Here is an 18,563-nt window from a genome sequence, read left to right as displayed (position 1 = left end):
AAAGTTGTATATATACACTAAAGAGAAAACTCCTTTTCTTAATAACATAGATGCAAATAATTAAAAAGAATCGAGGGCAAAACTACATATTTCTTCCTTATAATCCATAAAACACTAAAAATATTCTGAAAAATAGTGTTCTTCTTTCCTCAGTATTTCGTAACTGTTTGTACAAGCATCTAGCCTAGCTATCCTTTCACAAAACAGAAAATTCCCCTTTCCCAATGCGACTAATTCAATAAAAATAAGATCAGACAAATTCAATAACCTAAGTGTTAGTAATTTACGTTTCATATACCTTAACAACAGTTGCAGAACATATGAAAAATCTGAGCTTCACTGGTGCAGGTTTGCATTTTTACATCATTTATTTTATAGGTCTCAGTTATTGAAAAACCAAAGTTTATAAGGACGAAGTAGTAATTTTGAAGTTTTTTTTGAACTTTTCTATCTCGGATTACTAACCAACCGAAGTCTATACAACCTAGGCCCTATAACACATCAGAGTTTTCCAACTTTTCAAAATTGTCACCGACCGACCCTTTGGCCTCGGGTGGAATATTAAAAGTACAGGGACGTTGGTATATGAAAATGAGCTAGTGAAAATTGTTGATAGTTGCGAACTTATTAGAGCAATGTTTGGTTCTTTTCCTCCTTCTAAGTTTGATAGCTTGGATGGTTTCTAAGGTGTGAAGAACTTGTTGCATGGAAGGACGTTGTTTAGGGTCAGTTTCAAGACATTTTAGAGTAAGTTGTGCTGCTTTGAGTGCTGCATTGCTTGAATACTGACCCTCGATCTTCTCATCCATAATATCAGTTTTCAACTTAGTTTTATCAGACAGATAAGGCTTAATCCATTCAACCAGATTCTGCTGCCCTGAAGGCCGGTTTTGATCAAGTGCTCTCATCCCTTTCAGCATTTCAAGCAGCACCACACCAAATCCATAAACATCACTTTTCACATATAGGTGACCTGTTCAATCATAACACAATCCCAACATAACATTCTAGAACCAAGATAAGGGAGGTCGTAGATTCAACTTTCTCGATTAATATTGTCGATAAAAGAAAAATCTCTTTAAACTATGCAGAAAAAATATATGTATAATCACCTGTTGCAATGTATTCTGGAGCAGCATAACCATATGTTCCTATGATTCTCGTCGTCACGTGTGAATCTCCCGCAGGAGGGCCTAGTTTCGCCAAACCAAAATCTGATATTTTCGCGTTGAACTCCTGCAACCACAAAAGTCATTAGACATAATATAAGTTGTGGATAAATTTAACGTTGTTAATTAAATACATTATTCCTTAATTTTTTTGTAGTTAAAGAAGTTATGTGTGTAGAAATAATTATAATATAAATTATAAAGAACATAAACATAGATGTCGGTTTTAAATGTGTGTGTTTTTCATTAGAGATAGAGTTTTCCTATGCACGTAACAAAGAGTTTACTTTAAAGAACGGTATCTAAGTCGATAAAAGGAAACATAGGAAGAAACTAAAGTGAATGAATATATAAGGAAAGATGACAGTGATTGTTCTGAGGTACATGCAGGAGAAATATTTGTCAGTATTAAAAAGTAGCCCACAACTATCAGTATTAATAACATTTTATTACAGATTAAATTAACCTAATTATGGGGTTCAGAATTATATATAGCAAACCTCATCAAGTAGTATATTAGAGGCTTTGAAATCTCTGTATATGATTTGCTTATCCGAGGTGTGCAAATAAGCCAAACCCCGAGCTGCACCGATAGCTATTTTCAGTCGAGTGTCCCAAGACAAAGGTTCTGTGTTATTATTTCCTATTTTGGAAAAAAGAAAAAAAAAAGAGGTAAACTCAAACAAAATCCATGGCAAACATATTTGAATTGTTGTCTAAAGTTCATACTCCAAAATAGATGAGTCTCCAAGCTTCCCTTTGGCATGAATTCGTACACAAGGAGAAACTCCACATCGTCACAGCAGTAACCCAAAAGCTTCACCAGGTTTGGGTGAGAAACTGTTCCCAAAAACGTTATTTCTGACTGCGTTGTCATATAACCACACCAAGATGCTGCAATGTCAGATATTGGAATCTTACAAGAATTACGACAGTGCTTAGATTCTTCTTATTTACTTAATTTATAATAATAACAGAAAATAAGATAGAAAATGTTATCATCTAAAAAATTAGTTTTATTAAAGAATATAGCATAAAAGTAATTATCAATTTCAAGTGGTTGAAAGAGAAGTGTATGAGGGTTGACTCTTGGGTATGTTATCGCTGTCGGAAAACAATGAGGGTTGAGGACTTTATGAGCCCTTCATTCACGCCAAGACCAAGACCAAGACCAAGTTTTCATCTAATCTTATAAATAAGACAACTTTGTAAAAACTAATGTTATTATAATTTACCGAGGTTTGTGTTTAAGTGAAATGATGCCAAACTTTGTTGAAGATAATGAAAAAGCAATGATGAGAGAATGGAAAAGGTGGAAGAGAAAGGAACCTGCCACTCCTGAAGGCCCTGCATACTTTCGGGATTCAACTTTTTGATAGCTACCATGATTCCAGAACCAGCTTTGGTCGGTGTCAGAGTTTTCTCATGCAACCATCCTTTGTAAACTTTCCCAAAACCTCCTTCTCCGAGCAACGCATCTGACTTGAAACTCCTCGTAGCTGCTTTCAGCTCCGCGAAACTAAACTCCTTCAGCTTCCTCATTTCCAAACTCCGAAAAACAATGCTACCATCACTCTTATTATTGTTACCGTTACTGTTACTGTCACTGCTGCTTCCGACAACCCCAGACTCCTCCGAAACTTCAACTTCAACTTCACGCTTTCCTTCCACGCTCCCCGTGGACACTGTCAAGTCCCTACTTCCACGCGCTGAACCTGAATCATGTCAAAAAATAAAGAGTATTTATAAATTATACTATAGATAGTGTTTTATGTAATGAGAACAAAGGAAAATTGAGAACCTTGAGGGAATGTGGAGTTGAGTGATCGGTGGCCAGCGGGGGAAGAAAAACAGACACCCATGTTTATTGAATTAGAAAAGAAGATTAGAAGAGAGAAGAAGGAAGAAGAAGAAGCAGCAACAGTTACGTAATTTTGACATCGAAGATAATAGTGAGTTGACAAATTTATATTCACGTTTGCCGTGTTGAGCACGCGTTAACTCAACCTTTTACACACTTTGCAAAGTCTGCGTTTTCGGAGGCATTTATGTGTCCCAATACAACAATACACGCAACGCAAGACCTTCATTTTTATCATGTTTAATACTTTAATATAATTTTGTGTGTTATTACTGTGATTTCCTACTCTCTTTTTTTGGTCAGATTAAATGTAACTTTCATTTTTTTTAATGGGACTTTAATATATTATCTGAAAAAATTTTACTAGAGAAAAAGTAGAAGTAAAAAAATATACAAAGTTAAAATATTTGTTTTATGAAAGGATAAGAATCGTTTGATATGTTAAATAATAAAAATATTTAATTCCCTTTTTTAAATGACTTTCTATTATTTTTTAATTACTGAGACAAATTCTATTATCTTGAATCTGTAGACGGTGATGGTATATAGTTTACATAGAAAATTTGACAACAAGTGTCTCTGACTTGGATTTGTAGTCTTATTTTCAGAAACCCCGTTTTGCCTAAAAAATCAAGAACATGTAATCATGAAACTATCTTATTTCCAAAATGTGTATTTCATTGGGACCACAAAACAACACAACCACAAATTTCTAAGATATTTATAGCATCATTATGTGGTCTCAACTTTTGGTGTTCTTAATTAGTTATAATATTCCATAAACATTTTGTTCTCCTTCTTGAGGGGACTAAATTCACTTGGGGATAGAGAAATGAGAAAGAAATTTAATGTGTATTTACGACAACTCTTAATTTATCTAACTGTTAAAGAAATACCCATTGAATTTTGCTCTATTTCTTGTCAGAATATGGTTCTTCTGAACTAGTTAATTCCCCGTGACTCTTAATTACCTAAATGTATCATTAGAGTATAAAAAAAAGAGGTTGATTTTTTATATTTACCAATGTTGTTAAGAATTATTCTTTGGTGAAACATATTTAATATGAATTTTTCAGAAAAACGAAATTGAATATGACGAACTATATTACTCGATTGAGATGTGACTAAAAATTTGTAATTGAATTGTAAATTGTTGAGTGTGTGTGCATGCTTTATGACCATGATTGACATGTATATATTACTGAGAAAATTTATATTTTTTGTCAATTTTGTTTTAAAATTTTTTTCGTAGAAAATATTTACAAATTTTGTTATAAAAAAATATTTGTAAGAAATTACTAACAATTTTTTTATAAAATATTTTGTATAAAACACTTTTCACAACAAATTTTGCAGGAAATAGAAAATACTTATAAATTTTATAATTTTGTAGAAAATGATTACCCACGAAGAAATTACCTGTTAATTAAAAATTTTAGAAAAAATGGCATAAAAAAGTATTTTCTTACAAATTCTTTTAACAAATTTGTAAGAAAAGTCTGATGTAATATGAGAATTTATAACAGTAATATGCTATGTATATCATGTTACATTTTATTTTTAAATAAACTCACCATTATATTTGTGTTGTGTGACTTATTGTGAAATGTTAGATGATATTTGTGTGAATTAATTGTGACAATGTTGCAGATAATAATTGAGGGTATCGCTCAGAAATATAAATATATTGTTTTATTTTTATGTAAACATTATTTTAAGAACTTTGATGTTCGAATATAGTGTAATATATATTTTACACAAATAAAATAGTTTATATGTGATATACATGTAACTTATTTAATGAGAGTGAATCTCCTGTTCAAATTAAATTCATTAAAAAATGATAAAACAAGGACTTAAATATAATTCTTGTCTTTACAATTTAGTGTTGTTTTTTTAGTTTGCATAAAAAAACTGTACTTTCATTGTCGTAAATTTTAAACGGATAACTTTTTAACCATACATCATCGACAATAACCTACTTATCACATATTTTCTTTGACAGTATCATGATGAAGTTTGTTTGTACATAATCTTAAATATCATAATAGGTGTTATATGTTATTATTAGGGCCGGGCAAAATAAACCAAATTACACTGCATTACAAAAAATTGCACTGAACTAAAAAACAGTTCGCATAAACTGCACTGAATGTCGAACTAAACTGAACTGTTTTTCTTAGAAATAAATTGGACTGAACTGCTATGTACTATAATATGAACTGAACTGAACTGTTATAATCTGAACTGTTTTATGAACTGCACTATGTCAGAGCTGAATTGCACTAATTTTTAATTTAACTACACTGTTTTTGAACAATTTTTTAACCGAATTGCACTGATTTTGAATAAACTTCATTATTTTTGAACTGAATTGTACTATTTTTGAACCGGATTACATTGATTTTGAACTGAATTACACTATTTTTGAACCAGATTGCATTGATTGTACTACGCAATAATAATCTAAAGTTTATAATTTGAAAGTGCTTAGGAAATAATACTTGAAATATGCATCATACTTCAATACACCAAAATCAAAATATTAATAAATCTTAATACATAAGTTCTCCCATAAACAACATCAAAATATTCATATATCTTAATACATCTTCAATCATCTAAATTAATTGCACTCGAAGGATCCACTTGTTTTGGATAAGTTATATCTACAAAATTAATTCCCATTTAAATTTTCAGTTACTAAATCCATTGCTATACATGATGGATCTACGTAGGAAAATTGTATCCTAATTATACATAAAATTGATTTTTACTATTAAAGTGTTCCTGTCTTTTCCTTCATTCATCAACCTGAATTTAGAAAAAATTATAATATAATATTTTATTTAATTAGAAATTTTCCGCTTAAACTTTGGATCCCAATACTGAGGAATAGTTAATATATTTAAAATGAACAAAGTTTAAGTGCAAGAATGAAATAAAAAATTGTATAACTAAAAAGATTAAATTAAAACTTGAAATTGAATATAAAATTATGTTGATTTTGATTATATATAACTTATTTTGTGATGCAAAAGATATATAATATATAGGAAAATGAAACACCTGCAAGAGAAGATGAGAAAAAGAGAGTTATGGACCAATGAGTTTGTGAGAGGCAATCAACTTGTAGAGGAACCGGTCTTTGAGGAGTTTTGGAGCACTCAAAATAATATTCATAATTCAAAGCAGTTTGGAATAGTTAACTGCATTATTAGTGGTTTAGTTTCTTAAAATTGAATTATTCAATAGTTTAGTTTAGTTTTTTCTTCAAATAGTTATGTAAATTTAGTTTAAAGTATTACGGTTAATTGACAGTTTGAAGCAGTTCAATTAATTCTGTCCACTCCTAGTTATTATCTTTCAAGGAGATTCGGAGTGATATCATATCACATAGTAACGATGCGATATCATAATGTTATCAAGCTGCACTAATAATATTTTATAAGAAAAAAATATACGTTGATAAAAAGTAAAATATTTTAAATTTAAATTAGTAAAACAAAATATGGTTTAAGCATTAAAATACTTGTCTTATTTTATTTTAATAAAGGAGACGGAGAAGGAGAATTTCAACCGAAAAATATTATAGAAAAAGAAAAACATGTTTTTAATTAGGTTTAATTATTACTTTTTTTAAATGTCAAATTGGTTCTTACTTTTTTTAGTTTTAATTTAGTTGATTTTTGAAAAATTGGGATGAAAAATTGATACAATGGATCTAAGAAATTTAATTAAATTTAAAGTTGCTAATAGAGATGATTTATTTTATTGATGTAACTAACATAACTATATTACTAATATTGATAGAAACTTTAAGAGATTTTAAAAAAACTAAATTACATCAATATTTTTAAATCTAGACCAAATTGAAACTTAAAAAATTTAGTGGATTAACTTAATATTTTTAAATAAAATTAAGACTAAAAGTAATTAAACTATTTAATTAAAAGCCAAAACATGCTAAAATAGAGTAAAAAATATTGAAGTCTATAAGGAAAAAAAAAAAAAAACAGCTGCACCGCACACACTACAAGCAGCGGAAACGGAAAACGTTAACATCAGTGGCCTTTTTTTTCGTCGAAGGAGGAAGTTAACTAGAAATGTGGTCTTCCGCGGAACAAAACATGGACTCCAAACAACGTGTTTTGTCTCTTGTCTCACTATATTTGTTTAATCGTAGATTCAAGTCACCGTGGCGTAAACAAGTGCTGTATAATTATGTAACCAAAAACAAATCAAGTTAGTGGACAGAGACACATCAAATAAGACACATCCCGCACAACATTATCCTTAACTTTGAATTTAACCAATTTAAGTGGCTATCACTTTTTGATGCAATGAACATAAGCAAGAGCACGTACCTATGACATAGCTTCGAGGAAATTAAGAGTATCATCATTCATGTATTAGACCCAACTCAATCAAATGGAATCTTTCAAGAGTTTTTTGCTTTATACACCACCTAACACCTGAAGCAATGAGATTGGCTTAAACAAAGTGCTTTCAACCCAAAACAACTCTTAGTTGCTTGTTTTCCAAAACTGCTTAAGTATGATCCACGTCCATCAAATCTTAATCCTTTCCGGGTCAATGTTAGAGTAATAAATATGATTATTGTACAATTAGAACTGTATAAGCAATGATTAAGAGGGAAAAAAAGAGGGAATTGAGCACTTCCTTTGGATATTGCAATCCATATATAAGTCAAAAGTAAATCTATGAGGGTCAAAATGCCCTGTTAGAAGGGGTGTATAGGTTTCAACTTTCATCTCATTCTACAACGTGAAAACTATGGTTTGTGTTGCTCTTTGACTATTACTATTTAAAGGGTGCTATGTGTTGGATACTGTAGAATTATGTTTTCCAACCGCTCTTGCTCTGTGTCTTCTCTTGAAAACATCTTGCCTAAACCTCTTGGTCTCGGTTTGAATGTCCATGAAAGGCTTCTTCTCTATGTTTTCCTTTTCACACTCCAACATCCTTTGTCTCTTTGCCACTGCCATTGCTGCATCCATGTTCTCCAATTCTTGGTTCTTTGCTTCTTCCTGCATGTGTTCCATCTTTGTGAATCAGTCAATGTTGCCTAAATAAAAATCATTCTTTAATATGTGGGTGTTGGAGGAGGAGTTCAAAATTGAATAGAACTCGAGATTAGATTACAAATTTGGCAAAATATAAGTATTTTACTCAAAAGGGAAGGCACAAAAAGAGATAGAATAGAATGCAAAGATTTATAGATCAAATGGGAACATAACAACTAATCTGGCCTAATGTCAAAGTTCACCTATCTACCGAAGACTATGCATATGATACTTAATTTCAAATGAACGCAATATATTGAATGTACTACTAGATTTGACCAAAACTATAACAAAATTGTGCAGAATGATGCTTCAAAGTGCACTTCAGCATGTTTTCAGTTTCGCCCATTTCATGTCTTCAAAATGTGAAAACCAACATTGTGGATTAAACCTTAAAGAAGATATTAACTAAATATTCAATCAAATAAGATCAATCATGTCGGCTACCAATCTCCACTCACTCCCTCATTATACTTAAATAATATCAGTTCAAAAAGAAGATCGCATGTTGACTACAGCTAACAGATAAGTCGCCAAGCATTCCCATATCTCAAATAATAAGATTAGTTGAACAAGTAGGTTGCATGCACTTCAAAGAAATTACGCCGATGTTAAAATAATAAATTTTAGTTCAAGTGGTGACTGTGTTAAAATAATAAATTTTAGTTCAAGTGGTGACTGTAATCGAATAAAAAATTGCAAGAAGGACCTGAAGATCATGAATGAGACTATCAAGTGACTTGATCTTTCTATGAGGCCAGCGAGGAATACCAAATTCTCTGCACTTTCTCTTGAGAACAGTAAGCCCAACATTTAGATTTCTTGATGCTTCTACGATTGGCATACCAAAGTACTGGACCAAATCTGATAAGGAAATCTTTGCTACCAGGTCACTGGGTGCCCTTTTCTTTTTCCCTAGCAAACCTGCAAACACACTCCTCATCTGTTAGATATAAATAATTATGCAGGTGTTATTAACTCAACATTAGAAAGTTTGGCATAGGAGGATTCAAGTTAATTAAGAATATCAATCCTATAAAGGAGAGAAACAACAAAAAGTTTTAGAATCTAAAATGTTACACACTCCATTAGTGCAGTTATCTGAGAGGATTCACATATTTGACTAGCAATTCAGAACTGTAGATTTAAGTTACAACTTACAACAACAATATAGTCATGACAGTAAACACTTGAACTTCAAGATACCGTAACATTTAGCTTTCACCAAGCGAATCTAAAGATTTAATGTGTCCATATAGTAGCAAAGTTGCATAAAAACTGCAAGAGTATTGACTGAACCTGGTGAGCTTTCAACATCTGTCTCATTGTCCAGTAATTCGGACTCGCCTTCTTCGTAAGGAAGATAATTGAGATCCTGATCAAGAACAGGAAAGACTTTCTCTGATGGCTGGAAATTGTTTCTGTTTCCTTGACATTCTTCCCTTGTAGAGCCTAGAGCTGTGTCTTTGTCTTCCTCCTTCCTATCCAACTTATATATCACCTGGAGATCATGGAGCAAGTTTGGAATCATCTGAAGCTTTGGGTTTCTGAAAACTCAAAATGAATAATAAATGAGTTAGATAAATGATAAGTTACTTAGTAGAAGTACTCAAAAACAAAATGGAGAAGCCTAGAAAATTTTAAATTTGTAAATGTGGTGTCACAGTTGTGTAGAGAGATATTTTGGAGTCATACAGTTGTCAAGGTTTTAATCACCCAATGTTTATGATACAGTGAAATAGTGCTTTAAAGATAAGGCTATTAAGAATATAGGCATTTCATATCAATCACAACCACAGTGCTCAGAATGCATGCATAATTATGTAATTTGCAGATAATGTCATTCCAGACAAGAGAATTGGACTGTGGCATTTCAATGAAATCCAGAAAATCTAATAGGCTTTTTACTCAACTATGAACATGAAGACAACGAATAAATGATGATTAAAACCCAGTAAGGAAAAAGAAAAGATAACAAGCAGTATAAAATATAGATATTTGGGAGTTCGTAGTAGAAAAATAAGAGATAAGTCTTAAAGTATTTTAGGGAGAAGAGAAAGGTAAGGAAATTTAAAATAAGAAGTTACCTGCTTCCAGAAATTAAAGGTACTAAGGGATACCTTCCCCTCATATTGATATTATAGAAAAAATTATGAAAAATACCCTTTTTCTTAGAACATACAGTACATGTTTTTCGATATCACCTTGTCCTCTTTAATTTGGAGGACAAAAAATAAACCTTTTGTGAGGGGTATGGAGATTGGAGAGGAATTGGTCTACTCTATTCCATTCCTTTTCTTTGGAATTTAAATAAAATGCAAAGCATATATTCAAGTATTTCAGCTTCATACATAAAGTATCAACTTTATTCTTGATTCCCTTTCCTCCTCAAAGTGTAAACAAGGCAGTATTAGTTATTCTTTTCTGTCCCAGTAAACCAGTTATATAAATATAATATTGCTAAAGGAAAGATAAATCTGAATGCCATATTAGAAAATGGTTAAGTGAACATATTACATTGTCTTACCACAGGAAGACAACAAAATACTAATAGAGGGAAAAAAAAAATTCTATAAGAACATCTGTGCATGCATCTCCAATTTTTGGGTGGTTAGAGGAAAGGGCGTCCCTAGTTTTCACCTTTAAAACACATCTACTTTTTTTTTTTTCAGCAAAAGCAAACATCAGTTGGTTCATCCAAAGATGCTGTCACTTACTAAACTTTGCTTATTCTAGTCTGAAGCATTAGATTTGTTCTGTTTGTTATGCATCTAACCAGCAAGATAGCATTAATGCCATTCCCACTTAAAACTTTCACAACACTTTACAACATCATTCGCAAAGTCTCACTTCTCTATCTTCTTTCCCTGTATCTCTTTTTGTTGTGAGAATTATAAGTGAAAATACCATCACTCATTGGGACTATAAAAAGTTAGGGGAATATATTTTCTAAATTTAATATCATTCCATGGTCATTCCACTTCCTGCTATTTCAACTTTTCCTGTTCTAGAATAATTGGTGACTAACTGCCACATACATACATAAAGAAATTTTGGGACACCACCAGAGTTTTCTACTCCAATAAACTGAACTTGTAAATGAAATTAGATCTTCTAAGAAAGGGTATGTCATGAGAAGGAAAAAACTGTTATTAGGATTGACCCACATTTCTTGTGAAGATGTCTACCAGTTATATGCCAAAGTGTTTAATACCTTTCATTCTAACAAGTGAAGAGAATATCTAGTGAAGAAAAACAGAGAATCCACATTACAACCCAAAGTTTACAACCCAAAAGTAGCCTTTGGTTAGAATGCATGCATCAATCCAATTTGACACATTACAAAATTTTGATTCTCTATTTACAAATGTGATTGTTTTAAGGTGGAGAAATTTTTTTTGAGACCTCTAAGAGCTTATTACATGATCATCTATTCAAAGGGACCGATTCCAATTCACTAGATGGGGGCGTTGTATTATTCAAAGGACCAAACAAGACTAACTATGTAGGACTAATGCAAGGCTTTAAACTGGATTAGGGGTTACAATTTTGCTGGGAATCCTTGATGTGACAGGAATCGGCCACACCAGCTACAATTATGATCATAATGGAACAAAAACTTGTCCATTCCTGCCACAGACGGTTTTTGAAAACCTTGGGACTAACGTCAAATCACAATTGTGATTAAATGACTCCAAAATCAGCCAATTTCTGTTGCACACCCTTTCTCAAAACCTAGGGATTAATGCGAAATTGCAGACAAACATGGCATGCAACCCGAATTGCGACCACATTGACTCCAAAACTTGCTGATTTCTGCAGCAGACCTTTTCCTGAAACCTCAGCACTAACGTCAAAGGACAAACATAGGCTAAGAATATATATACCTTGAGACCAACAAAAACGGAGGAATGCGGGAAAATTGAGGAGTTTGATGAGCATGAAAGGCAAAGATACAAAGCCACACTCCATTCTTGTACCCTTCGAACACTTGAGAAACATGGGATTTGACAAATTTAAGAATTGGGGTAGCCTGCATTTCCCCATAGGAACCACACTCTGAAAACAGAAACTCCCTCTCAACTGCCCTTTCCTCTTCATCCCCTTGCCGGTACACATGCACGCTCCTGATCAACTCTGCAATCCACGCACCCCCACAAAGGAAATAGACAAATCAATAACGAAATTCCAGCACCCCACAAAGAAAAATCATTTCTTTGATTAAAAAAGTAAACATGTGATGAAAATAACAAGTAAAGGAAAATCTGGGTTGTGATATATCATCACCTGGTTGGAGGGTGTTGTTGAAGAGTAGTAAGTTAGTGAGCAAAGTGGTATTGTTGGTCTGCGAGGAATCCATGAAGAGATGGAAGATGGCATGAGAATGTGAAATGAGTAATGGGTAAGAAGAAGCATGAAACGTGGACTGATAGAAGGAAGCAAAAACCAGCTTTTAAGTGCAAGGTTGCATGATCTTCCGCTTTTTTTGGTTTGTTTCGGATCAGTTTAGAATCATGCCCAGCTAAAATAAGGTACTTTTTTTCTCTTTAGTCTTTTTCTTTTGTCACTTCCTCACTCTTCTTTTCCTCTTCATTTATTTTTCTTCACCTTTTTTGGTTCACTCGTTTTAGAAGCAAATTTATTGTGTAACCGTTCAATTGTATCAATAAATCTTTTTTTACTTCTGAATCCATCTCAATACCTGTGCATTCTTTCAAGAACAGAGATCAAGATTTGATTTTCAGAATGTATGTCCCAAACGATTTTTATTGAAGAATTTATATTTATTTTAAGGATAAAATATTTCAAGTAATTTCAATTATTATTCTCAATATTTATATTTGAAAAAAATATTATTTTTATATTTTATATGATTAGTAATTTTCCTTTTTTTATCCTAAAATACTATTATCATTCACAGTTTCACATAAACTAAGTCTAATTATAATATAAAAACAGGTACAAATATAATTTCATAAGTTACTTTTATATGATAGAGTTAACTTTAAGATTTCTTTCCTAAATTTGTAATATAATTTATTCTAAAGTTGTTAAAAGAATTAATGAATATCTAATACACGTGTATTAAGTCTAATAGTGTCCTGCATAATAAATGTATTAAAAATACATAGTCACATTATTTATAAATCTTACTTCAAAAATTTATTTCGAAAGATTGAATTAAATAAGATAAAAAATAAAATTCATTAACCATAATTAGAATGAAGAATACAATTGTGTTCATAAAATAAAATAAATAGATCGAGACTATTTTTCATGAAAGAAATTGAAAAATCTAAAATATAGTTTATTTAATATTAAAACAGTAATTTGTGAGTCCCACCTGTCCAACTTGTTTAAAGTTGAGGACTGTTTTAAATATAAGTCCGTTTCTTTCATTTTAAATAAGAAAAAATAATAATTTCAGCATTAAAATAATTATTTTGCAACTATATTATAATAATATAAAAACATAAATAAATGATTATAAATTAAATAAAACTATTTTTTTAAATGTGATTATTCATATATAATTCTTTAATCATATTACATAATTTAGAAAAAAAATAAACAAAAGAACATAAAATAATTTAGAAAATTTGTGTCCACAGAAAGAATAAAACAACATTTTAGCATGAATGTTTTAGGTTTGTCTCAGTATCTTGAAGTACCATATACGGAAAATAAATATATTATTTATTATTTTAAATTATTATTAATAATAAAATCAACTTTTGAATATAACTATACTCAATTTTTCTTAAATCTTTATAAATTCAAAATTATTGAACGTTAATCCCTATGTTTTGTACTTGACCTGAATATCAATTCTTAGTGATGTTATACTTACAAGAAATCAAGTTGATGAAGATAAGGATTAAATTTGAAATGAATATAAGAACAGAACAGTGTATTTCAAACAAAAACAAACTTAAGAAAATAATACTAATTAAGAGAATGCAATAATTCAATAATTATATAAGTTTCTTCTTCAAAATTAAATTCATCAGTTGTCCATAATTATATCTTGTATAAAAGTTATCATAATTTATTATTTAAATACTAAACGGGAAAAATTAGTCTCCTCAATTGAACTAAATATTAATTACATTCAATTATCTAAATAAAATAATGATTTAAAATTATATGATCTTCTTTAATAAAACAAAATATTGAAATGAAATATATAAAATTTTAATTTTTTATATATAAACTGTTTTCGCTTTTTTCCGGTTTTTTACTAAAACAAAAAGTCTCAAGTTAAATCCATTTCAAAACCTATTTTAACATCCTATAAAAATTATTCAAATTTTATCAGTTTTTTGTGTTTAATTTTTTAAAATTATTTCATTACAAAGTTTATTCATAAACATAGAGATAAAAAGAATAGTATGAGATTTTTGCATAAAATATTTCTTTATTATTTTGATTATCTTAAAGAATGTAGTGTAAAAAATATTAATAAGTAAAATACTATATTAAAATAAAGTGGGGTCATTAACTTGATTAACGCATGCGTTAAAGTCACACCATTTCCGTGACAAGTAGTAATACACTGTAATTAAGTCAAGTCCGTTTCAATTCACATATCTTTTTACCCTCATCTGTACAGTTGTACTTGTTTTCATTAATATTCATAGTGAAAATTTCATTTTCATTAATTGAATTTTCTTTGTCTCATCCTTAACATCAAAAGATTTTTCCTCAACCAATCAATGCAAAATTTAATTCAGAGTGAACAAAACATCTCTAAATTTGACAGAAAAACTGTAAAAACACCTCATAATTTATTAACAATTAAATTTTTATAAATTTCTATTACAATCTGATATTTGATATAATATTTTTTAATTAAATTTTTATTTTTTATATTTTAAAATCACTTAAAAAATACTATTTTAAATCATAAAATAAAGTTATCAAAATGTAAAAATATTATTTTCTAAGTTGTCAGAACCAATATCAAAATATCTCGAATTATAATTTATGTTCGGATGAAAAATTATTATAAGATTAACTTAATGATCAAAATAACAACTGTAGATAATAAAAAATAAATCGGAAAGCGGCACTGTTAAAAAACAGGGAACAAACAGTAATGTTTGTTCGGGTACCATAAGTATAACTTCCCAGAACCGCCGGTTTCGCCAACCGCAGCTGACAGCGCGTCACGTGCGTAGCAACAGATGCTATATATATATATAGAGAGAGAAGAGTTTTGGAGAATTGAAGAATTAAAAGAGTGTAAAAGGAAAAAGAGTGTAGGGTTTGAGTTTAGTTACAATAGAAGTAGATTGTAAATTTTAATGATAGGGGAGTTGGAATGATCCGGCACATAGCGTTGAACTCAGATTTTGCAAAGAAAGTATGTGGTGGGCTTGAGCCGTTTTTGCTGTCACTGGCAAAGTCTTCAAACCCCGTAACGCTGAGACAATGCAGTCAAATCCACGCAAAGCTCATTCTCTCCCAATGCATTTCACAAACCCACTTAACCAATACTCTCTTGAATCTGTATGCCAAATTTGGTCACCTTTGCCATGCCCATATCCTGTTCGACCATATGCCTTACAAGAATGTTGTCACCTGGACAACCTTAATTTCCTCTTATCTCCGAACTGGGTCACTTCCAAAAGCCTTTGAGATGTTCAATCAGATGCGTGAAACCAATGAGAGACCCAATGAGTACACATTTTCTGTTCTGCTTCGAGCTTGTGCCACTCCTTCATTGTGGGGAGTGGGTTTGCAGATTCATGGTCTGCTAGTTCGATCTGGGCTTGAGAGAGACAGGTTTGCTGGGAGCTCTATCGTGCATATGTACTTTAACTGTGGCAATAATCTCGGGGATGCATGTCATGCTTTTCATGACTTGTTGACGAAAGACCTTGTTGCATGGAATGTTATGATTTCTGGGTTTGCTCATGTTGGTGACTTTAGCATGGTTCATAGGTTGTTTTCTGAGATGTGGGAGGTCCAAGGATTGAAACCCGATGATAGTACTTTCGTTAGCTTACTCAAATGCTGTTCTTATTTAGAACAGGTAAAGCAAATCCATGGACTTGCATCTAAGTTTGGTGCTGAAGCTGATGTTGTGGTGGGCAGTGCTCTGGTTGACTTGTATGCCAAATGTGGGGATGTAAGTTCTTGCAGGAAAGTCTTTGACTCCATGGAGGAGAAGGATAATTTTGTATGGAGTTCTATCATTTCAGGCCATACCATGAATGGTAGAGGCGAGGAAGCTGTGCACTTTTTCAAGGACATGTGTAGACAAAGGATTAGACCAGATCAGCATGTGTTATCGAGTACTTTGAAAGCTTGTGTTGAACTAGAGGACTTAAACACTGGAGTTCAAGTGCATGGCCAGATGATAAAAGCTGGGTATCAAAACGATTGTTTTGTAGCAAGTGTTTTGTTGACTCTCTATGCCAGTTTTGGTGAACTTGTGGATGTGGACAAGTTGTTCAGAAGAATTGTTGACAAAGATATTGTAGCATGGAACTCAATGATCATGGCTCATGCTCAACCAGGGCGAGGATCCGGTCCCTCAATGAAACTATTACAAGAACTTCGAAGAACCACCTCGTTGCAAATTCAAGCTGCCACCCTAGTTGTTGTTTTAAAGTCTTGTGAGAATAAACTAGATTTTCCTGTAGGTAGACAAATTCATTCACTTATAGTAAAATCGAGTGTGAGCCATCACACTTTGGTTGGCAATGCATTAGTTCACATGTACTCTGAGTGTGGACAAATTGGCGACGCATTTAAAGCTTTTATTGACATTGTCCGAAAAGATGATGGTTCTTGGAGTTCTATTATTGGAACTTATAAACAAAATGGCCTGGAATCAGAAGCTTTGGAGCTATGCAAAGAGATGTTGGCTGATGGAATCACTTTCACCATTTATAGCCTTCCATTGTGTATTTCAGCATGCTCACAACTTTCAATCATACAAGTGGGTAAACAACTCCATGGTTTCTCTATCAAATCTGGTTACAACCGTCATGTGTATGTTGCAAGTTCCATTATAGATATGTACGCAAAATGTGGAACCATGGAGGAGTCAGAGAAGGTTTTTGATGAACAAGTAGAGCCAAATGAAGTAATTTATAATGCTGTGATATGTGGATATGCTCATCATGGAAAAGCACAAGAAGCCATGGAAGTATTCAATAAGTTAGAGAAGAATGGTTTGACCCCCAATCACGTAACTTTCTTAGCTGTGTTATCAGCTTGTAGCCATTCAGGTTATGTGGAAGATACTTTGCATTTCTTTACATTGATGCTTGACAAATACAAAATTAAGCCAGAATCTGAGCATTATGCATGCTTGGTAGATGCATTTGGTCGAGCAGGAAGGTTAGAGGAAGCTTACCAAATAGTGCAGAAGGATGGAAGTGAATCAGCATGGAGAACATTACTGAGTGCTTGTAGGAATCATAATAACACAGAAATTGGAGAAAAATCTGCAATGAGGATGATAGAATTGAATCCCAGTGATCATGCTTCGTACATTCTTCTGTCAAACATTTACACTGGAGAGGGAAAATGGGAAGAAGCTCTCAAATGTAGGGAGAAAATGGCTAAAATTCGTCTGAAGAAAGACCCAGGCAGTAGTTGGTTGATTTGAGGATCGCTTAGATGTGATTTATAGTAATGACAGTGCAATTATTTAAAAAAAAAAAGGTTAATAAAATAATCTAAATAACTATTTGCTCTCATAAATTAATGCATTTTTATATATTGGTCTGATAATTTTATTTTTCATGCAAACCTTTATAGGTTTGACATGTGTATTTTTTTTTTATATTTTAGTTTCCATTTCTAATAATATTTTACATTCTATTTTCTGTCCTAATATATTAATCTCTGATAAATAATGAGTTATTTATTAAATGATCATATCAGTAATTAATTATGAAGACACTTGTATATTTTAAAATTTTGTTTAAAAAGGTTAAATGATGCGATGAAAATAAGTCTTTTAATCTTCTATGTTTAACGATAAAAATTACAAAAGGGCATAAAGATGGGTAATTGATTGGTAGTGCAAGATATATTTTTTTTCTTCTAAATTCTCCATTTTCTATAGATCTCACCGTTAAATAAGAAATATTAAAAAATATTGAAAGAAAGATATGTAAACATTAACAAAAGACCGAAATATAAATTGCTTTATTAAAGACCGAAAACAAAAACATGTGTTAATCTTAATTAATGAGATATCACTTAAAAGCATGTCATCACTAAACTGATGTCAGTTAGTGGTAGAGATTACAAAAAGTAAAAAATTTATTGAGAACAAGGAAAAAAACATCATTGAAATTTGGAAAAACATCTTAAGCCTGAAATAATATACAAGTTTATGCGGAAATACACGTCGCTACAATAATCTATTAACCATAGACCTTCTTCCACTATACTGTAATGACAGACCCACCAACTATGTGT

General features: G+C 31.5%; 3 protein-coding genes across 7 annotated transcripts; 1 reads left to right on the top strand and 2 right to left on the bottom strand.

The window, feature by feature from the left end:
* Positions 1-126: 126 nt before the first annotated feature.
* LOC114173242 (probable serine/threonine-protein kinase PIX13) lies at positions 127-3,182 on the bottom strand. 5 transcript variants are annotated; one of them, XM_028057506.1, is made up of 6 exons: positions 2,971-3,182; positions 2,499-2,884; positions 1,899-2,034; positions 1,670-1,812; positions 1,113-1,236; positions 127-973 (listed from the first exon to the last, which is right to left on the bottom strand). In XM_028057506.1, the coding sequence occupies exons 1-6, from the start codon at positions 3,029-3,031 to the stop codon at positions 597-599; spliced, it is 1,227 nt and encodes a 408-aa protein (XP_027913307.1). In that variant the 5' UTR covers positions 3,032-3,182; the 3' UTR covers positions 127-596. The 5 variants fall into 5 exon arrangements, 4 of the variants coding, with proteins under 4 accessions (XP_027913307.1, XP_027913310.1, XP_027913308.1 ...); XM_028057509.1 differs by lacking the exon at positions 2,971-3,182 and having other exon boundaries at positions 1,899-2,063; positions 2,499-2,787; XM_028057507.1 differs by lacking the exons at positions 1,670-1,812; positions 1,899-2,034.
* A 4,554-nt stretch (positions 3,183-7,736) lies between these two features.
* LOC114173243 (protein RKD5) lies at positions 7,737-12,662 on the bottom strand. Its single transcript, XM_028057511.1, has 5 exons — positions 12,405-12,662; positions 12,005-12,254; positions 9,417-9,664; positions 8,827-9,041; positions 7,737-8,081 (listed from the first exon to the last, which is right to left on the bottom strand). Exons 1-5 carry the CDS (start codon positions 12,475-12,477, stop codon positions 7,869-7,871), a joined length of 999 nt encoding a protein of 332 aa, XP_027913312.1. The 5' UTR covers positions 12,478-12,662; the 3' UTR covers positions 7,737-7,868.
* Positions 12,663-15,238: 2,576 nt separating this feature from the next.
* On the top strand, positions 15,239-17,898 carry LOC114172964 (pentatricopeptide repeat-containing protein At4g39530-like). The gene has a single exon (XM_028057134.1). The coding sequence runs from the start codon at positions 15,442-15,444 to the stop codon at positions 17,740-17,742; it is 2,301 nt and encodes a 766-aa protein (XP_027912935.1). The 5' UTR covers positions 15,239-15,441; the 3' UTR covers positions 17,743-17,898.
* Positions 17,899-18,563: the final 665 nt, after the last annotated feature.

This window comes from Vigna unguiculata, chromosome 2, assembly GCF_004118075.2.
Source record: "Vigna unguiculata cultivar IT97K-499-35 chromosome 2, ASM411807v1, whole genome shotgun sequence".
NCBI lineage: Eukaryota > Viridiplantae > Streptophyta > Magnoliopsida > Fabales > Fabaceae > Vigna > Vigna unguiculata.
Note: the sequence above shows the minus strand (reverse complement) of the source record. Positions and strands in the feature narration are given on the sequence as shown.

What these genes read in the sequence shown, in the direction of transcription:
- LOC114172964 (XM_028057134.1), top strand. Translation starts at nt 15,442, where the DNA reads ATGATCCGGCACATAGCGTTGAACTCAGATTTTGCAAAGAAAGTATGT.
- LOC114173242 (XM_028057506.1), bottom strand. Translation starts at nt 3,031, where the DNA reads ATGGGTGTCTGTTTTTCTTCCCCCGCTGGCCACCGATCACTCAACTCC. An exon ending in CTAATATACTACTTGATGAG is followed by an intron (nt 1,237 to 1,669) that starts GTTTGCTATATA and finishes TTGTGGTTGCAG; the next exon opens with GAGTTCAACGCGAAAATATC. An exon ending in TCCAGAATACATTGCAACAG is followed by an intron (nt 974 to 1,112) that starts GTGATTATACAT and finishes ATGATTGAACAG; the next exon opens with GTCACCTATATGTGAAAAGT.
- LOC114173243 (XM_028057511.1), bottom strand. Translation starts at nt 12,477, where the DNA reads ATGGATTCCTCGCAGACCAACAATACCACTTTGCTCACTAACTTACTA. An exon ending in CCGTTTTTGTTGGTCTCAAG is followed by an intron (nt 9,665 to 12,004) that starts GTATATATATTC and finishes TTGAGTTTTCAG; the next exon opens with AAACCCAAAGCTTCAGATGA. An exon ending in GTCTCATTCATGATCTTCAG is followed by an intron (nt 8,082 to 8,826) that starts GTCCTTCTTGCA and finishes GAACACATGCAG; the next exon opens with GAAGAAGCAAAGAACCAAGA.